Source organism: Caloenas nicobarica, chromosome 12 (genome assembly GCF_036013445.1).
Source record: "Caloenas nicobarica isolate bCalNic1 chromosome 12, bCalNic1.hap1, whole genome shotgun sequence".
Classification (NCBI taxonomy): Eukaryota; Metazoa; Chordata; class Aves; order Columbiformes; family Columbidae; genus Caloenas; species Caloenas nicobarica.
This window is the reverse complement of record NC_088256.1, coordinates 6,825,769-6,847,150: the sequence shown is the minus strand read 5'-3', so window position 1 is coordinate 6,847,150 and position 21,382 is coordinate 6,825,769. Positions and strand designations below refer to the sequence as shown.

The 21,382-nt window shown below is 41.2% G+C and overlaps 1 protein-coding gene across 1 annotated transcript in view; it reads left to right on the top strand.

The window, feature by feature from the left end:
* The window catches only part of COL4A6 (collagen type IV alpha 6 chain), a 128,345-nt gene that overhangs the window by 92,666 nt on the left and 14,297 nt on the right, over positions 1–21,382 (top strand). The window contains exons 13-28 of the mRNA XM_065643001.1: positions 479–532; positions 1,741–1,800; positions 2,719–2,763; positions 4,002–4,055; positions 5,225–5,294; positions 6,024–6,134; positions 6,978–7,127; positions 8,705–8,809; positions 9,695–9,855; positions 10,828–11,007; positions 11,597–11,780; positions 16,405–16,476; positions 16,900–17,007; positions 18,136–18,357; positions 18,592–18,753; positions 20,760–20,930. Of these exons, the coding sequence (XP_065499073.1) occupies positions 479–532; positions 1,741–1,800; positions 2,719–2,763; positions 4,002–4,055; positions 5,225–5,294; positions 6,024–6,134; positions 6,978–7,127; positions 8,705–8,809; positions 9,695–9,855; positions 10,828–11,007; positions 11,597–11,780; positions 16,405–16,476; positions 16,900–17,007; positions 18,136–18,357; positions 18,592–18,753; positions 20,760–20,930 (1,909 nt within the window). The remainder of the gene's footprint in view (positions 1–478; positions 533–1,740; positions 1,801–2,718; positions 2,764–4,001; positions 4,056–5,224; positions 5,295–6,023; positions 6,135–6,977; positions 7,128–8,704; positions 8,810–9,694; positions 9,856–10,827; positions 11,008–11,596; positions 11,781–16,404; positions 16,477–16,899; positions 17,008–18,135; positions 18,358–18,591; positions 18,754–20,759; positions 20,931–21,382) is intronic.

Genomic DNA, 21,382 nt, shown 5'->3' with positions numbered 1-21,382 from the left:
ACAAACTGCCCATGAATGAAACTCTTATCACTTGAAGGAGTGGGGCATAGAGTTTTTCACCTCAAAACCAGAGTCACGGCACTGGTGACCTCAGTGGAAGAAGAAACTTTGAGAGGCATTTGGGACAAATTCAGCTATTGTCTCAGTGTTGTCTGTACAGCAGGTAGAGGGGGCATAGAGCATTTAAATGGTATAAAAAGCATTAAAATGTTACTAAAACTTGATAACACATTAAACTATTTGTAAATTTTTGTGTAACTGTAACATGTTGCCATCATGAAATATACTGCTTGGAAATTGGGTCCACCTTTTTGAAACACCCTGTATATCTGGCACATGATGACGCAGATCAAGTATACTTGCTGACAAACAAATTCCAAGGCCTTACTTTCGGAGTCAGGAGCATGACGAGTGGATGGGGAAGGTCGTGCTTTCACGGACACAGTGATTTATTGTGTTTACCTCTTCCCCTTGTCAGGGTGAGCCAGGTCCTCAAGGATTCCTTGGAGAAAAAGGATTGCCTGGCGTGCCGGTAAGGACAGATAAGAGCTTTTAATATTAATATATGCCTGGTGTGAGTTAGATGGTTCAACATCCTCTGAATGGCTCACAAGGTCTCTACAGGAGTTTCTAGGCAGCAGAGTACTTTGAAAATCTGATTAACATGTCCACAAGACTTTTTGAAAAGTGTAACTGTAATCTGATAATTTTTTTGTCCTGGAGATACAAAGAAGATAATACTGTCCTACTATAGACATTACAAAGCAGCCGTCATTTCAGTACACGTAATCTGCAGTTTGCAGAGACTTGCAAGTAGACATACCCTTTCCGTGGCCACTTGATGGCAGTGTTTCTTGATGTCCCACATATATTTTTTTTAAATAGTATTTTTTTTCCTTCCATGATGTCTAAACATATTTTTATTCTTTTACTTTAAAGTGGTAAAGCACATGCAGGTCTTTCTGCTTGTCTATATATATCCGGTTTTAAAATGGGCTGTTTAACATTAGCACTCGTAAACTTGGGAATGTGTAGCATCTTCTCTGTATGAATCAAGAACAACAATTTATCCCTGGATTCCAGAGAACTATCTCCCAGCTTATAACCTTTTGTAAACACAGGTTATTTTGATAAGTTTAGGGAATAAATATTTTGTGGAAGTTCTGACTAATAAGATAAATTGTTTGCCAGTTTCTTCAACATACAGATGTTCTTAGTAGAAAGACGTGCAAGAAAAACCTGTGCACAAAGCACAGTTTGTTATTAGCCTTTCTGGACATGTTCCATTATGTGCATGTTTAGCTTTATGCATCACAAGAGGCCCATTGAGACTGGCAGTGTTGAACATATGTGTGAGCTTAACCACAACCATAAGATATTTCAAGATCGAAGCCTGAAAATTGCTTAACTACTGTAACGCTCGCTGAAATTAAATCCTCTTGTTCTATCTCTGGATTTGAGCTTTCTTGCTGACTGGGAAAAGCACCAAACATTTCCAAATGCTGAGTGTAAAAATGCTTGTTTTGTGTCATTCTTAGGCTTTAGAAATGAAAAAGGGTGTTCTGAGCATTCCCTTGAGCCGCTGTTAAGAAATGAGATTTGAAATAATTTCTAAATGTAGAAGATAATAGAGAGCAGCACCCTATTCTATTAATAGATGGATTTGTGCTCATTATGTTTTAGGGCTGAGATATTCAGTTCCAAACAGACCACAGATTTAATGTTGACATTTTTCTTCAGGGCTTTGGAGGTGTTGGAGAGAAAGGAGAAAAAGGCGTGCCTGGCTTACCGGGTGGCAGGGTAGGTAACTTTACAAAGTCCTTAAATGCCTGGTTTTGAGCACATAAAGTGGGCCTTCCATCAACAGCAGCATTCCCAAAGCATGTAGGAGTCTCAAACATAGGACTGGGTGCCACAGGAGCCAGCGCCATACAACAGAACCAATAGATAGTTCTTATCTCAATCAAGCCTCAGATTAAAGGTGAGATGAAATCTGTACACAGACAAGGCAGTCCAAGAAAATCATACTAAAGTATTTAGTGGAGGTCTTGATACTTCAGGACCTGTGTTTTTCCAGGGTTTTTTTTGAAAGCTTCACAGAAAAGGAAGCTTGCAGGAGGTCCAAATGAAGATAATAAAGATGCCTTGCAGGAGCTTTACAGAGCTCTTAACCACTGCCAGAACCAGCCATGAGACAACAGGGATAGATATTTGGGGAAGAAGTGGACAAGCTGGCAGTAGGTATTGGTCTAACTAGTCAATGAATGTGGGAGTTAACAGCACACTCCATCACATGCCAGCCTTAGATTCTTCAAACCACCATGATCCTGCAGAGATGTGCTTATACACAACAGGCATTCTGTTCTGCATGTGCAGAATAAATTGTCAAGGTAGAAAGTTTTGATTGCACTGATTTTCATGGCTTTATAATTACAAACTACCCGACTTCCTAGTAAGCTGAGACACTGTGACTTATTTGACTTGAACCGCTGATTAGAAAGACAATGGCTAAAGAAGTTAAGACTTCTTCTATCAGTTATTCTGCTGAATTATTTCAATTATGATCATTAGTATTTGGGAGATATGGAAAATCAGTGGTAGCATCTCCTTTTGAAAGTTATACCTTTTCATTCTTTGGTGCTGAGGTATTTGGAGCCTGATATAAGAAGACCAGGCTGAGATGGAGCCTCTGAAAGTTAATATTTTTTCCTGTTTTAGGGTCTTTTGGGACTGGATGGATCTGATGGGATTCCAGGAAGAAAGGTGAAGTTTCTTTTTTTTTTTTTTTTTTTTTTTATACTGTGCTTATAGTTACAGAAATCATCTGCTTCAGATCCACTGACTTCCTTATTTAGTGGCTCCAAGTTTTCTGATGGATGAATGCACCTGCCTTTATTAAACTAGTGAGAGCTAACTAGAAAGTCCATGTAGAACTCTGGATCCCTTTAACTGTCTCTCTAGTTATCACTACATATTCAGAAGACCACCTCTACGGATTGGTAATTGTACGTTCCCTCCTGGAACAATCAACTCTGCCACTTTTCCCCTTTGGGAAGTGGAAATGCCTGGGTGACCAAGTGGTTGAGAGCACTTCCACTTCCAGATGCAGCAGCGGAAATTGTTCAAGAAAGCAACTTTCAGAAATGCAGTTTTCATATTTCAGCCTGGAATTCTGTCACTTTCTTGCATATTTTGTTTTATTTATGTCCTTTAAAAGATATACTGAAGGTGATGGTATCTACAATGTAATCTAATTTATATCTGTGTGTTAAAAAATATTATTAAAACCAAGTCCTTTATGACACGTTTCTCAACACTACTGTGTATGGGCTATCTTGGGGCCTACAGCTGTCCAAGACTTCAGAATCGCAGGCAAGTTTAAATGTAAGGTTCCCTGCTCCACAGCTCTTGGAATATCCCCTTTTGTCTCCAGTGGCAGTGGGATTTACAATCCATGCTGGGCCAGGTTGAATATGTGACCCAGGAAAGAACAGTAGGTCACTGCTGTGTAGATTGCCAGTCACACACCCAGAAGGGGAATTTTGGTGTCCCTGAGAATGCTACCAGGAAATGGATAACTGGAGAGCTGGATTTCCCAGTGTCACTTCAAAGGTTTTGGTGTCAATAATTTGTCAGAGGAGGAACCGTGTGGAGGGGAAAGTGTGGGCGACAAGGAGAATAATGTTCTGGATTCCTCACTCCACAACCATTTCTACAGTTCTCTGAGAACTCCAAGGTGTCCTGATTTGGACACACTCGTGCCTGCTCGCAAGTTCTCATGTTGTCTACAGCAGTAGGAGGCCTAAAGGAGCTCTGGTATTTTGCGAGTGCTGATAAATTGATGCCATCAGCTTTCTGTTTATTTTTTCTGCAAATGTTTGGTAGGACAATGAAATTGGTTTGTGATTCAAGTCCAGGCACTGCAGATGTCTCAGCTAACAAATAATGCCACTGCCTTATTGTCTCGCTGTGTAACAATGTTCCCGTGTGTGACTCTGCAGGGTCATCCAGGTATTCCAGGCTATCCAGGACTGGATGGGGTTGAAGGCATGAAGGTAACTTCTCACATTAAAATACTACGCATTCCTTTTTCAAAGATATTTGCATGAATGAGTAAGTATCATTGCCCCAGTCAAATATCTTCTTTATCTGTGTATCACTGTAATTTTCAGTATGTTTCAGTTCCTCATTTACTTTTTAGTTAGGGATAAAAATGAACAGTTGCTGAACTATGAATACTCAGATATTTTAATACCTTTTCAATGTTCATTCATGTAACTTCATGACTTAGAATTGTAGGTGTGGTCTCTCTGGTCTCCTTTATCCTTACAGTAATGCCATATTTACTGGACAATTGAGGCAAGACTAGGTGTAAGTAAGTGGATGTTAAGATAGTTGCCAAGGCTACCTGAAGGCTTAGATCACAGATGTACAAGTATTGACAAGCCTGAAAAGAACATGTTCAATTTCTGGTACTGGAGATGGGCAATGTATAGCAGACATTGTCTGGGTATCTCACAATTCAGGCAGTCAGACATCTGGAAACTGAGTGGAAAATGGTTGGATAGTAGTTTGCTGTGAAAAACTCTTTATCTACCACCAAGATTGGTATATGGTTGGCAGACGTGAAAGGCAAGCACTGAAGGACTTTTCTGTGGAGAGCATGTGGAAGAAGTAGTAGTGCAGGTTGATACTGCAGTTTGTCACAACTTGCTTGTTCTACCTGGGTGATTTTATAGAGGAATCCATTTACCTGGAAGCTCCTATTATTGACATTCAGGATTCCAAGGCAACAGATAGCTGCAGTGATCAACACTTTTAAAAATGGATTTGTTCATAGCAGCTGTCTTGCTTTTACCACAAGGTGAACAAATGTCATCTGTCTGTTATTGGTCAATATGCTGATATGATAACTGGTCTCCAGTACGCATAGTACATGCATGTCCTATTGAGGTAACAGGATGCCTTCAGAGGATAGCTGGATAGTAGCAAACACTTTACCTGAAGCATCCATCGGCTTCATCAGACAGGAGGGAAGGAAGTCAGGATAGCAGATGACTCTGAATAGCAGAAGGAAAAAGGGAATTCTTCACCAAGACAAAGAGCGATGGTCAGTCAGTGAATGATCGCAGACATTGCTACCACTAGACAGTCTGTTTCCTGGCAAGCAGTCTTCCCCTCCATCACCCATCTGAATGTGGTGTGAATCTGTTTTCTTCTACAGGGTGAATTAGGTGACATCGGTCCCCCAGGCCCTCCTATCGTTATTGACAGGGAAGGTGTAGTCATTTCAGGTACATGTTTGCATTTTGTTTTGGAACTCGTCTAAAGCACTTCTTCTGGTCCAACTTTCCTTCTTACTATATTTTACCGCTTTCTAACATTGTGCCTTGGTTCTGACCCATCGCTTGTTATTTTTCCTTTAACATCTATATTGTTGGCATACAAATACATTTGGCCCCATGTTTATAACTTCAGAGTTCACAATAAACCTTTCACCCCCACATTGCAGAGTGATACTTCTCAAGGCAGGCTGAAATGCAGTGCCTGGGCGGCTGACTGTGTGTGAGCACAGCCAAGTGCTGTGTGTCCACCTCTGTGTCTGTCTCCGGGGTACTAAGGAAAAATGGCTTCCTCGTGCTGCTTCAAAATGGGTACTCTGAATGTTATTCTGCTATTATTCAATGTGGTAAGAAAAGCATTGAGAAAATGAGCTTAATTAACACCACAGCTGAATGAGACCTGGATGGGAACAGTTTCTGAAGCTATAAAGGTGAGGGGGCAAATTACATGATCTCTCCTATTCTTCCTCCTTCACATGCAGTCAAGTTTGAAACGACCTCTAACAGGTCAGGAGGAATTTTTCCCATTATTGTTAACTTTGACTAACAGGTTACTGCTAATGACTTTGCATCCTTTGCTGTCAAGGAGATCAGTGGCCACCAGGATAGTTGATTGAACAGAGTCATTCAGCAGAAATTCTCATGAGATTTTCCTCCTCCTTTTTCTGTATGTCTAATTAGGTGGCCCAGGTGACCCTGGAAATCCAGGAATACCTGGTCCTCCAGGAGATGAAGGGATCAGTGGTTTACCAGGCCTTCCAGGAGCTCCAGGGTTTCCAGGTCTGAAGAGAGGTAAAGCAGCTGCTAACGGTGTCCTTTGCAGGCTGTTTTCTGTGTTTGGTGCTGAGAAGGCTCTGGGTAGTGGCCTGGAGATGGTGAAGGTACAGGAGCAAAGCCTGTCCCTGCTCCTTCGTCTGGCTGGTTTGCAGAATGCTGTGTGAGACATAGGAGGCAGAGTTGACACACAGAGAAAACATGTATGTTGACTTGGATGGGAGCAGAATTAGTCCCACAATAATTACAGCCTGAGTAAGTCTTTGGGTGTGAATATTTGGTGCAGCAGTGTACACAGGAGGTTGTTTGTTTGATTTCTATTTTGAATGAGTTGATTGGCAGGACATTTCCTACATTTTAAATAATAGCAAATGTTTTTGAGATTTATTTTTTTAATGGCTATTCGTATTTGAAATAGAGAGCTAACAGATTGGCTAGAGAAACCCACTGTAGGTGGAACCCATTTGTCCCACTAAAGATCTCACTTGAAAATTTCTATTTTACTTGAATGTCATCTGTGAAGTCTTGGCCTGCAGCGATGCAGAAACTAGGAGCTACTAAAGAAATTATCTCACTCAGAGGAAATCAGAAAATAAATAAACCACGGTCTTATGTAGTTAATCGTCTAACTGATCAGTGGGACTTGAATGCAGCCCTGTGAAGTTTTTTGGGTGACTAAAGGAGTGTGTAAATGGAAGCCAGTTGATGCCGCAAATTAGTAAGTTTTCCTTTGTGTGCAATTATAAATTGTTCTGTGCTGACATGGTTGCGGTTCAGAGCGCAACAGTAATTTTTATAACATTAAAAATACTAGAATGTGTTTGCTGCTGGAGAGCTGCTCACTGTGTCATTGTTGTCTAGATGGGATGGGCCCTGGTGGGTCTCCAGGTGTTCCTGGTGTGAAGGGTGAAGTGGGAGAACCAGGAAGAGCAACGATTGGATTACCAGGCAGTCCCGGCAGAGGTGGTTTACCAGGTCTGCCAGGAGCACCAGGGTTGCCTGGTTCACCACGTATGTATATTTTTAACATCTGTTTTTGTATTGGATTCAGAGTGAAACAAGACAAATAATGATTTATATATTCATTTATTTGCAAGTGAGAACTATTTGTCTGTAAATCTTAAATGTTCAGTTGACACCTCATTGTGATTGTAACTCGCAACCTTAAGTATATATATAAGCAGCCACCCCTCTGAAGTAAGAAAATACAGCTAATAATTGTTAGAGTGGTAGCCTGAGAGACCGAAGCATAAGATTATGTAGACACAATTTATGATACAGAGGACTTTGAAGTTCTAGGCTCAACTCCTACTGGCTTAGATAAAGAACAGACCATGACCTTGTGAGCACCTAGGGTAAATGTCTAGTCTTGTGAGTACGTATTTTGGGTACCAGGTGTCAGATAGGATATCTGAAGAGATAATTTTCAGACCTAAGGAAATCTGATTTTATTTGTACAAGGTCATTTGTGTGGACACCCTGATTGAATTAGTCATGCATTGTTCTGTTTTCCTCAGAGATTGAGTGTTACATGAAAAGGGTTGATTTTACACAAACCTTGCGTTTTACCATTCTGCCATAAACTGAGTTCAAACAGCCTGTTTTATTTTTGAGAGCCAGCCTTTCAAAACAAGGCACACTCCATCGGACCATGCTCATTGGCTCCATCACTGAAGTTATTTTCTGTGGAGAAGAAATCAGTGTCCTGTTGTCAATAACTGTTTGCTAGTCAAATCCAGCTCATTTTTCTGCAGAGTCTGTAAAGTTCCTATAGCTGTTTTTAGCTGATGGTTGCGGTTTGTTTGCATGGAACATTGGCCGGGTGCTGGTCAGCAGTCCATCTTACTGCTGTCACTGAGGGGAAGGGTTTTCAGACACAGTAGTTTATGCTAGATCACTTTCCACTGCTGTTACTGTCAGCTCATGTTTCATTCTATTCAGCATATAAAGAGATGTAGAAAATAATCCTGCAGTTATAAAGTGAGGGACAGGGAAAGTCCACTTAACCTTTTTGCCATTTGGTCTCTTTTTTTGAGCTGCAGTAACTTAATGAGAAGTTGAGGAGCTTTGCAGAAGGCAGGTAGCCCTGAGGATGACTCTACCATGCCAGCAGCAGCTGTTGCACTGCTCCTACGTGATAGCTTCTGTGCCAACAGAAAGGGAAATAGCCCATTATCACCATCACCAATGCATTGATTTGTCCCTTCAACTTCTATCCATATAAGACTCTGCTTCTCCCAGAGCTGTAAAAGCACATCTGCCATGAACTAAGTCAATTGCCCTTCGGTTAGTTCTTCAGCCAGCTGTTAAGCCTTTGAAAAAGTGCAATGGTAGAGCAGTAGAGGAATGAAACTGTTGCATCCACATTGTGAGATCTTTTGCTTTGCTGTACGAGAAGCGAGAAGCCAACGCCTGACTGAGGGCTGCAGCCTGTGGTATCAACCAAGTTCCATCTCCTTGTGTAACTTCCACAGTTGCAGTTTGCTTCGGTGCCATTTCTCTCAGTTGTATAACGGACATTGTAAGTAATTAATGAGCTGGAAATCTGGCCTTCTCATGGCTTTTGCTTGCTTGCTTTCTGCTCACAGGCCCTTCATCCCTCCCAGCCACGATCCTGGATGGAAGGCCTGGGGCCCCAGGGGAGCCTGGACAAAGAGGGCTGCCAGGAGCTTTGGGTCCCAAGGGGTACAAAGGTAATTGACTCTTGTTTTGAGAGAGCCTTTCAGCAGTCATTGGGCATCAGAAATGTGGTTAATATCCTAAGGGATGAGGTGGAAGTATCTTTATGACAAATCACAGGAGGTTGAGATGGATTGAAGGAGCCAACAGCCTTTACAATTTAGAGGGACTTGTGCCCAGCACTGCCAGCAAAATCCTATTTCCTACTTCCTACTCTGCTCAGGCAAATAAGCAGATAAATATCTCATACTCAGAAAATTAGCTAAGTTATACCTTAAAGCCATAAGGCGTAATGAGACTTGGAAATAAAATCTTGTTCACTGCTTTTTGCAATATAGGCTGGAAATGACGGAGAAACTTGATTTTATTCTGCTCTGTGCTAAAAATAATGAGAATTTGGGTCTTGATGCATGACAGAACCAGCAACAAAAGCCACAATGATACAGACATCACTGTGCTTTGTGATCATTTGGATCCATGGCCGGTTATGATTCAGAGAAATATGAAGATATGCAGATGTGGGTCATTGTAACTTACTGTGAGTGGGAGTATAAATTTGTTTTCCCTGATGTATAACTATCTCCAAAAAACCCACGAGAAATCTGTCCTAAAACCACCTATTTAGGAGAGTCTAAACCTTTCAGAAGAGGTCAAGAAGTGCTGAGGTTCATGCTGCACATGGTAATTTGGTTGCAGGTATTGCATAGAAATTAACCTGGACAAAACCTGAGCTCCACTTGCTTGACACTGACATCACCTGAACAGAGTAGGCACAAAATCAAATCCTGGGAGAATGGCTTTGCCCTAATGGAATCAAATACTGCTTCTGGAGCTCTTGCAACTGAAAAGCGTCTTTATCCAAATGAAACTGAGTTTGGAGTGTTGACTGTATTTTCCAGGAGAGGCAGGTGATTGTGCCTGTGATGGAGGAGTTACAAGAGTTGGTCTAAAAGGCATCTCAGGTCCAGCAGGTCCGTCGGGAAGCCCTGGTGTGCCGGGGAGTAAGGGCATTGGTGGAGACCCAGGCACTGTGGGTGCACCAGGACTGCGAGGCCCTGCGGTAAGGCAGGAAGAGTTTATATTGGTTGTCACAAATTAAAGGAGAAAAAGTGTCCATGTGCAATGGCTGGTGCTGACCGCAGTGAAAGCAACACATTTTTTGCATAAATTCTTCTACTTGTTTGGATTAAAAAAAAAAAGTAACCCAGAAACTGGTATGTGAAAAGAAGCTGAAAGTAGAGAAATTATCACCTATAAAAAACGGGAGAGAAATGGTTATTAAGTTCTGAGTACTGTATGTTTAGCAGTCAAGAGAAAAACAGTAACAATTACTCATCCCAGGGCTTCTTGGCTGTAAGCATGCATGGATTAGACCCAGGGGTCTTCCTAAGTGAGGGCTGGCTGGGGAAGCAGATACACATCTGCATGGAGAGAAGACCTGAAAAATGGAATGGTGAGGTCTTTCCATATCATTGCGCGTAGCTATAAAAACTGTGTGCTATAGATGCTGTCTCCTTCTCAGCTGCTGTATGCTAAATACATTAGTGAGAGTTGAGCTGTGTTTTATATGAAACAGCAACCATAACAAACAGGATTTTCCAAAGTGCTGAGCATTGCTCATTGGCAGTATTCACTTTTGAAAATCGTAGTCCATGAAGATACCAGTCTTTTGTCCTCAGAGTATCTTTATCCATGTCAGTAAATACAGCACACCAAGTAACAGGGAAGAACGTTCAATACTTGGGCCCTGTTATATCATGAGTGATATAATGTTCCCAGATGCCATCCAGTATTGCTGTCACTGTGGTGCTACGCACTAGGGTTTGGCTATAGTGACTTGGTTGAAATATTTAAACATTTGGAAATAATTAAACCTCTTTTTTTTTTTTTTTAATGTAATGTATACAGTAGGAAACCCTTTGGCAGTTGTTTCTAGCTCCAGTCGTTGTGTCCTGTCCTCATTACATTTTTAAGAAGCAATGCCTTTGCTATGCATATTCATATTCTTGTTTTTCTATCTTTTGGTGTGTAGGCTTCGGCTGGTCAGCAAGGTCTTCCAGGCCTTAAGGGAGAAAAAGGGGATCCGTCCTACGCAACAGGCAAAGGTGCTCGTGGGGACCGTGGTGCGACGGCACCCAGAGGACCTTCAGGCATCCCAGGAACCCCTGGCAGGGATGGACTTCCAGGCTTGCCAGGCCCACCAGGCCCTCCAGTAAGTTCTGGTTAATTTAGCAGCAGTGCTTCAGAATTGAAGTAAGGAGCAGAAGCAATATAAAGGCTTGGCTTACTAGTCCTGATTAGCCTTGTGGTAAGTCTCCAAATACATAAGAAACTCACAGTCCCTGAGCACAAATTTGTTTCGGTCAGGATTAATAATTGGCACTCATTACGCCTCTGGCTACCCAGTCAAAAGATAAAATTCCAGTAGTGGGGTAGTTTGTAATGCTGTTTTATGTTGTGTCCTGGGAGAGAAAAGACACTGTAGGCATAACTGTGAGTCAAATCTTAGAACAGAAAAATCACATCAGAATCTTTTTGATTAAAAAGAAAGTATATGTCTTTCAGAATATGTAATATTTACATTTTGGCAAATATAAAATATTATTTTTAATAGTCACTGAGTTTTCCTTCATTTTGAAATAATGATGGATAATTTACAGTAGTTTCCATGTACCTTCCCAGGCCCATCTGCACCTTGCACAGAACCAACCAAACTCCTACGCATTTGTTAAAATGATAGTGCTGTGTATTCTTTCTACATTTCTTTGATTTCCAGCTGTAACTGTCTTTGCTGTGCACAGGGTGATGGTGGGCTAGGTTTCCCAGGTGAAAAAGGACTGCCAGGATTGCCTGGCTCCAAGGGCCATCGTGGAGAAACTGGTTCTCCTGGCGTTGGATATCCAGGTGCTAGTGGAGTTCGTGGGCCAGCAGGTGACCCAGGAATGGACGGGTTTCCAGGACAAGCAGGTCTTCCAGGCCCTCCAGGTGGGTGTTGCTGGGTCTGCCCTTAGTTTGAAAAGGTGCAAAGCTGCTGCCAGTCAAATGGCACTCAACTTACTGATGCGGTTGTAGCCAGGCCAGGGGATTGCATTAGATTAAAGTTTCCTCTTTAAAATAATGGAAACTGGTTTGTGGGCTCACCAGACCTCACACAGCAGTCACAGCTTTCTCAAGTTGTCATGCTCAGGAGGACACAGATAATAAGCAACAAATACTCGAACAGTACTCAAATGCTAAGGATGTTGGATGGAGCTACTCACTATTGCTGGAGAAGCATTTTATACCAAAGGTAGTTAGGAAAATTGATAAAATGAGGTTTTTTTAAAGAGCACAACCTACTTCCTTGTCCAGGTAAACACAGTAACTCACTGGTAGCTGAGACTTCTGACTCAGTTTTCAGAACTATTACTGTTATTGAAATAAGAAGGGCTCCAGATATTTTTTTTTTTTAAAAGAAGAGACTGTAGTACATTGTACATGTGAACAGACGGTTAATAAGGCATTGCCATAGTGGGTATGGAGTTCAGTCATGACGATGCAATCTGCTCTGGGCCGATGTGCTTCCCTGAGGTCGTACGGTTTGCTTCAGTTGGTATGTCATTATGTGTACCTAAAGCATACCGTAATGACAAGTGATAAAGCCAGTAAACGTAGATTTGATAGTTTTTCATGTATGATGTTTTATGTTCATTCTTAGCATTCAAACTGAGCTGGATGGAAAGTCATATATCTAAACATTTATGGAAGATGTTTTCATAACAAAATGACTGCACAGAGCTAGTCCCAATGTCTTGATTCCATGTCAGCCATTTAGATGTAGTTTAAGATAAACAGTATTTTTTTCTATGCTGCTGCTGATTTTTGGTGTATTTCCTATTCTGTGTATATTTAGGCTTCTAGGTTTATAATTCAGTCAGTACCAATAATGCAGAATCAATAATATATTCGCAAGCATAATATTGTTGCACAGGTTTATGGACTGATAAACTGATGCTCTGAGTTCAAAAACCTTGGCAGCAAGATCACGGTAGTGTGAGGAGTTGGTGGGGGAATCTCAGACCCAGAGGGAGGTGAGAGCCAGCCCAGAACAGCACTGGGGAGGTTGCACAGACACGCCGGATGGCATGTTACCTCACATCAGTGTCATGCTGGGTGTCGTTACGGGGTGAGGAGACAGCTAGCATTCACGTCCCCCTGGAACAGTCTGCATAAGCTCTTTTTCCAATTCAAGTCACATGCTAAATGCTAAAAGCTTTACTAATACATAGCTATGAATGCTTGCATCTTTGTTTGGTAAATTATCTCTTACAAAATCCACTAAATTAAAATTGCATTGTAAGATAAGTAAAAGTAAAATGCTTGGTGCATGATGTGAACTCTAGATATTCTGTGGAGCACATCAGAAGCCAGCTCATTATGAATGTGACATCAAAGCTTTGCTGACAATGAGTGGTCCTTTGTAGACGAGTATCTATAGACAAAATATGTGGGAAAATGTGAATAAGTCATTAGCCAGTTCAATTTGCACCTCCATAGAGATGTGTAAGAAAACTTGCAAATGCATCATTCTCTCCATACTAGGAAATAATTTGCATACGTTAAAAGGCCCTTTTGATGTAGTTAGTTTCATCTAATATTAAAGAAATGTGTGTGGGTGGAAGAAATAATCATTTCTTGTACTGCCCAGGCTGAAAGACCTTATCGTGAAAATGAGGAAAGGCATTAGAAAAGAGATTGTAACCTACTGAAGTTACCACGTCAAAGACACCACTGAGGAATTGTGCTCGAGTTAATGCCATGTGCAGTAATACAGGGCGAAGCAGTCTTGCTTTGGGAAAGTCTAACTCAGTATTTTATAAAAAGCTAGGCTGATTTTACCTGATATTATGAGATTACTCAAGTGTTGGGATTGCCTGTTTTGCTTTTATGCCTGACATGATGGTTTAATAACTGTTTAATTTCATTGATACTGGGATATTATTGTGTAAACGGTGATAATGTAGGGTATTATGTATCAGGGGAACACTAAGTTTTGCTTTTATAAATTTTACACTAAGCCTTGCTTACATCATTCTGCAAAACACACAAGGAAACAGTCCTATTTGTTTTTCAGTTATCCTCACATGAAATATCCATTGTTCAGGTATCCTACTGCTGACTAATAATGTCAAATACAGAATACACTATTGTACAGAGTCGTTTTTGGAAAAGTCACATAAGACAGTCCTTAAAGCCATGTGACATGAATGCAAATATTAATTAAACTTCCCTTTCCATGCCAGTGGCTGCCCTGAATGCTTGCTTTTTGAAAAATGTCATTCTTTATTGCACTGTGTCTGAGGAGGAAATGTCTCGGAGATGAACCTCAACTTTTTGTTTTATAAAGATTCAGCATCAGGCTCACACAGGATTGCAGAAGACCAGAACTGGAATTTTTATTTTGTGTCCCTAGCATTTAACTTTTACTTTAACAAATGAATGGCCTGTCAAAGTGTACCCAAGTGCAGGCAGCAATGTGTGTGTTACAATTTGCAGTCATGGTACTAGGTGCTCATATCCGTTGAAAGCATAAACTGGATCATGGGTATTTTAGTTTTGAAGCTCTGTTCTTAAAGCTAGTGCTGGCTACAAAGATGAATTGCTGTCATAGATGAAGACAGAGCACTCCTTGGCTTTGTGTAAGAATGGAAGTGTTATTGCAGCTCTGTCTAGATATGTTATCATGAGTATAGTAATTTTTAAATTAATTTTGCTCTCAGTGAATGCCTTACATCAAGGTAAAAGTAATGTATTGAGAACTGACCTTTGGTTCTATCACATCAAAGTAGAAAATAATCTCATGTTTCCTTCAGAATTTGCATAGCATCTCAACGTGTGAGTAGATGAGACACCCTGGGGGTTGCATTCCCTCTTATTCCCTGCTGTCCCACTTTCCACGTGAGCCTTGCGTGTTGCTTTATACCAGAGCTGATACCTGTTAGCAGCCCCCAACTAGCTAGAATTTGAGATTAGGATTTTTCTTTCTTCTCAGAAGACTGAATAATGAAATAATAACAATCAGGGTTGAGCGTGGAATGAAAGAGGGTAGAAATGGGAGGTTGAACCAGAATTGCTCTCATTTGTCACCGTGAGAGAGGGATGCTCAGCTCTGCCCATCCTGACTGGGTTTGGGGCTGGACCCTGAACCGAAAGCTTGACTTTTCCGTCTCTGTTTGGATGCAGGCATCCAAGTCAGAAGATTTTCACACTGAACCGAGCTGGAATCCAAGAATGTCATTGAACCAATTCTTAGCGCTGTTTTGGCCAAAAAAAAAATCATAGGGATCTTTACAGACTTTGCACCAGAAAAAAACTTATTGGGTTATTTTATGAGTTTTTGTCCTGGCTTATGTAATTTTACCCCGTTCCCACTGTCAGTGTTGGAAGCAAAGAGCCAGATTTATTATCCATACAGAAGTCCACTGATTTGATTGGATTTATCCAGAAAATAGTTTGACTCAGGGTTTTTTGTTAATAAAATTCGTTAGTCATCTGAACATGTTAATCTTTTTTGAAAAGAAGTGTTTAACTCATGTTGCTGTCCTGGAAGTACCTCCAGCGTTGCCTGATTTAGACCAGATTACCTCCTTAGGACTGAAAGCAGTCACAATTTGGAGTGGTCTTGAACGGCTGATGAATACATTTGGCTTGTCAGTCTGGAAATGGAGCTTAAATAGAAGGATCCTGCAAAGAGAGTTGTAAGGAAATGAGGAACAATGTGTCTGTTATACCTGATTGTCTCATTCTTAATTGGCCTTGTAGTTGATGCCAGATTTGAATTAGCAAACATTGAGCAACAGTGCAGTTAGGCAGCCATTTCTCTGTGCATAGAAGTGTTCAGAGTAATGAAAAAAAAACCCCTCTTTTCCCCAAATTTGCTTTAGCATAATAGTCATCTTCTTAATGTAACCTCTCTGACTAAATAGCTTTCAAAGTCCTTTAGATTTTCATTTTTAGGAAGTGTATCTATGATTGTTCAAGGCTATGCCAGCTGTTACAGCCTAGGAGCTAATTCTGTAGTTCTAGCATGGACTCCTCTTAAAATAACTGGAAGCATTTCTGGAATTGGAATGTCTTGAATTATCTTTTGTGATGATAATTTCTCTAACTGTGTGAATGTGACTTCAAATTGCCAGTGACCTACAAAGAGGAATGTTGGAGGTGTTCGAGATCTTTCAGGTAAATCTGATGCGCTAGCAACTCTGGTAATGCCACATAAATTTCATTCTGCTGAAAAGGGATTGCTAGCACAGAGCCTTTTTTTTTTTTTTTTGAGAGGTGGAAGTCAGTCAAAGGGCTTTGCAAGTGCTGACTCTTGTTTGCTGGTATTAAACTTTTAAGCCATGTGGTTATTTCTTAGACCGACAGACTGTAGAAGAAGCAGTTGGAGAGTAAGGCTGAAATAGAAACCCCTTGCTATTCCACCCTCCGTTCTTTTCCTTAACATTACACATTTGAGAAGTCAGCAGTGTTTGTAAGTTCACTCACAACCACTTACGATATGTCCTGTAAAAAACATCTGGATATTCAATGTTCCTCTTCTGACCGTCTCTTTGTTTCTTTGTTTTAGGTATCACCTTGCCCTGCGTTGTTCCTGGAGCATATGGGCCCCCAGGGACTCCCGGCTTTCCAGGATTGCCAGGTAGAGAGACAAGCTGATTGCAATGCACTGGCTGGCTGCCAAGAAGCACTTATTCCTGAAGGAAGATAATACCTACTAATTAATCTCCTCCGAGTGATAGATATTCCAGAGAGTTAACTGGCAGAACAGTGTTCTTTTTTTTTTTTTCCAAAGAGACCTGGCTTAAATCCCGTGGAGGACCATAATGACTGCACCATTTCTTCCCGTTCATGTAGCCTCTGAACACAAACCCTCTCCTTCTGTGTTTATGTAGCTGATGAAACAGCCATAGCTTTGAGACTTTATTTACCTTAAATTGTGTATCCAGTGAGTGTTTTCAGCACTAGCTTTGCAGAAAGAATCTGATCCTATTTTCTTGTGTGGTGTTTTTGTCTTCCACTATTCATTCATTAATATTATTTATTAATACATTTTTACTCTTAGGTGCCAAAGGCAGCAAAGGCTTTCCTGGCATTCCAGGCCAACCTGGATTACATGGGTCAAAAGGCCATCCAGGGTCTCCAGGAGTAATAGGCTTGCAAGGGGAACCTGGTAAGAGGGAAGTTACTGGAATTCTTTTTATTGTCTAATTAATGTGTACAATATTTTATCAAATGAGTTGTCCAACCTTCTTGGCCACTTTTCTGCCTGGTACATTCATAACACTCCATTGAGAGCTCAATTGTGCTCCTTCCAAATGCAATCTCTGCAAGCAAATGGTTGCAGCTTGGAAGAAAACAAAAGAAAAGTTCAGGATGCTTGTTACCTTCCTGTAATATGACATCGCTGCTGGAAGAAAAGAGAACAACCAACACAATTTGTTTCTCCAGAGACCGTCATAATGTGCTTTGTTACAGTTTAACTACAAGTTTAGTGTAAAACTTGTAGTAAGCCATGTGGTACTGTGGTACAGACATGCTGTACAGAGTGTTTGGACTCAATTTAGCTGTGGGAGTTTCTGATGGTTGTGTAAATAGAAGAGCGAGCAGCAGAGGTGGTGAGGGAAGTTTCCTAAAGCTAGGTTGCTGTCTATCCATCAGATTTCTCTCGATATGGCTGAAGAAATCTCTTATCCTTTCACTGCAGTTAAGGAGGAGATGTCATCTTTATGGGGTCACTGACTTCATGACATAACCCCCGAGCAGTGCGACACATCTGCACAGCAGTGCAGTTCATTGTCTGCTTGGTGCAGGGAGAGTGCTTGCCAGTCCTGGAGCCAAGGCTGCCAGTGTCTTCTGTCCCACAGAGCCAGAAGTTGTCTGGCATAGAGGGCAGAGTAAGAAAGGAGTGGTGAATATGACATCTTTGCAGCTTTTGTGGTTGATCATGGTAGCGAGATACTGTCTGTAGCCTGAAATGACCATCTTTCTCCTTTTTTTGTCCTTTTTGCCTAATCTGCCATCTAGTGAAACAAAGCTTGTAAAGCTGCAACTAGCTGCAGCTTCCAGATACTCCTAAAGTATTATTTTGTTTAAAAAAGAGGATATTTTCTCTGTTTTAAATAGTTTCATCACTTTCTGTCACCAATTATTGTTTCTAATTCAGTACTGAAATCTTCTACAACTTGCCAAACAACTTTTTCTTGCATGGAAATTTTTAAAATGTTGATTTTGTTAGAGATGCTGTTGGAAGCGGATATTCTGTGCTTCTGCTGTGTGACATTTACTGTTTTTCTCTAAGGCTTCCCTGGGCCTCGAGGAGAGCAAGGATCACAAGGACTTCCAGGACTGGATGGAACAGATGGTCTGCCTGGGAAAATGGGTGCTTCAGGCTTAGCTGGAACAAAAGGATCTCCTGGAGATGTATTTGGTGCTGAGAGTGGAGCCCTGGGAGAGCGTGGCCGACCCGGACTCCCAGGTGATAAAGGGCTTACAGGTGATCATGGATTTCCAGGAGCAAAAGGTAAGGACTGATACTGCTTGTATCTGGGAATATCAGACTGTTTTTCTTTCAAAAATCTTTCCTCTTTCCAATCTCTTTAGAATACTGTGTTAGCATTCCTCTAAGATGTGACAATTTGCTGGTTTTCTCTTAGAAACTAATGCAACTCAAAGGCTTTTATTAAAATTCACTTTTTAATTGAAAGTGTGAATTTTGTTTTATTTGTTCTGTAACCTCCCATCTCTCTGTTCCCAGGGTTAGATGGAAGACCAGGCCTCCTGGGCATTAAAGGTGAACAGGGTAATCCAGGATATTCGGGTGTCCCTGGATTGCGGGGACCTCCCGGTCCTGGAGGTCCTTTTGGCATCAAGGGAAAACCAGGCCCCGTGGGGTCAGTTGGCCTTGCAGGAGCACCAGGTATGTAATGCCTTCTGGTGAAGACAAGTAGCTAAGCTGAATGCTGCAGTGCTGAGGAAGTGAGTCTATGATTCTAATTGTGGGAGAGATTTGGCGTTTGCTAGGGGTGAGCTCCCGCCTCTGGTTAGGGGTAAGAGAGTGCAGAATTTGAGCCTTTGCCTCCTGCCTAGAAATGGCGCCCCAAGGCTGTAAGAAGTACAGCAGGAAGACAGGAGAAAGCATCTTAAATGTCTCGATACTTCAAACATCTCTGCTCTTACATGCTGGCTGTATCATTGACTGATCTTCATTTCCCATTTTCATGACAAATAATTTCTAATGTATGAGGTTGCTTGAAATGTGACTGATTGAAAAATTGTTGGCTTTCTCAGAACAAGCACTTTGGTCTTCTGTCTTTCTCTTCGCTGGGGCAGAAGAGAATTTTATGACCTTTCACTTTCAAGGGAAAAAAACCCACCACTTGAGTACAGCAGTATCTCTCAAGCTGCACAGACTAAAGTGTTTCTTGATAACAGTATATGCAAGACTTGACAACCAAGCAAAGAGGGACCTGGCAATTAGTAGATAATAGTCTGTGATATAATTCATCTGTTCTGACATGCAGAGCGATAGTGCTGGGGGACAGTGACAATAAATGAATGAAAGCAGTAACATCATTTCAGATGAAAATCACAGAGTTTTGAAGTCTTTTTTTTATTTTAACATTACATTGCTTTTGCCTCTTTATTGTTTTACATTTTTGGACTGTTTGCCATATATGACTTTCCTTCAACTGTTTTTAAAAACGTTCCATTGCTATGATGACAAGCGCCAAATGATTACGTTTTTTGCTGCTGTTGTCTCTCTGAATCATTAATTTCTTTGGTACCCTTGTTCTTTCTGTTTACATATTTTGTCTGTTTTTTCCTTCACCACGTTTCTATTCCATTTATCATCAACTCTCCATTTCTGATGTCACACTGTTTGGTTATGGGTTCTTCACATAGGCTGTCAAGGTGAGAAAATGCAGTGTAGCATAAAAGCTCATGGACTAACAACCTAGCTTTTAATGCTACAAGAATTGCATTGACTGTAGGTGATACCCCTTATTATTGCTAGTCAAACCAGAAACCAAAGAACCATTGTAGTGGGAATGCTCAGACAGCAGCAAAGCCTGAAGCCTGTAAGGAAATCCTTAATATGTACAGATCTTTAGTGTGTATTTTCTTTGCCTTCTTAAACAAAGCAGCCGTTTCATCTTCTGCTTTTAAAAATACTGGGTTGTACCTTCAAAAAGTTTAAGCCCCGAGCATAACAAAGCTCATATATTGGGTGCTACTGCTGCAAGTACCATTTTTCAGAAGTCACCTAATTTTTCCTTCTCTTCCTCCCTTCGGATCTGAGCATTCTGTTTTCAATGGTTTGAGCCTTTTCTTAAAATTGTGTAAACCATTACAAAGCTTCAGCTAGAAACATCCTGAAACATTTAGAAGCAAAACAGTGCATATGGTCTTGGTTTTGTGACAGCACAAGCAGAAGCTTGTTCCCCTAGTTGAGCTATTTGCTCTTGGAAGTAACACTTTAACTACCAAAATGGAAAATAAACTTGCCAAAACAAGCCTCTCCGATTATCTCTGGTTCACCTGGAGGCCGGGGCAGGTCGCAGAAGCTGACATTAATGATGCTGCGCATTCTGGTTTGGCTGCCTTGGTGATGATAAAGGTAAGACTGGTGTGCTACAGTTGAGTGTCTGGTAAAGGAGACAAAAACTGATACATCATAAGGGGTTTCACTCTTGCCAGTTGTGTAGTGATGTAGGCAGTAACCCTCTTCATATGTATTTTTTTATTAGATGACTAATGCTTTTGCAGTTCTAAGCTTTATGCCTACTAGTAGGCTGCATGTGCCGTAAGGTCCATTTGTCATGTTAAAAACAATGCTGTGTTTAAAGAGTTTGGGAAGCTGTCCACAAATTGTCCGAGTGTTGTGTGACATAATCTATGGAGTTATTTCTTGTATTGATTCAGGACTTCCTGGAGCCAAAGGCTTGGCTGGGGATGTAGGTCCGCAAGGCCCTGCTGGTATGAAAGGCTTCCCAGGTCTCGATGGTGCTCCGGGATCCCCTGGGGAAAGAGGATTCTTAGGGCCACCTGGACCTTTTGGTCAAGATGGACATCCAGGTTTCCCTGGGCCGAAAGGTATGTGTTCCACTAGGGGAATAGCCTGAGATTACTGTGCCCACAAAAAAATAACCTCATTAATACTGATTTTAGGCCCAGCTTGTCGGAAGAGAACGACTTCCCAACTAGTGTTGGAATGCATTTCTTTTGCTGCTGAGTTATGAATTACAAATGATGGATTTAATTATCAAATCATGGTCATAAGGAAGTCCATCTTAAAGGACGTGGACCCTTATGGACAAAGGATCATGTAAATCAAGGTAGAAAGTCAAGAAAATTGGAGAAATGAGGACCAGTGGAATTTATAGAAGGGAGAGGATGAAGCACAAACCAAAGGGGAAATAAAATTTTACAATCTGTATGGTCATTAAGCATCAATACTATAGTTGGTTACTTGGAGAATTCTGTGTTATTTTAGGCGGAAAGTGGCAGAGCTGTTAATAAGCAACTGCATGTTGCTCTCTTGGAAA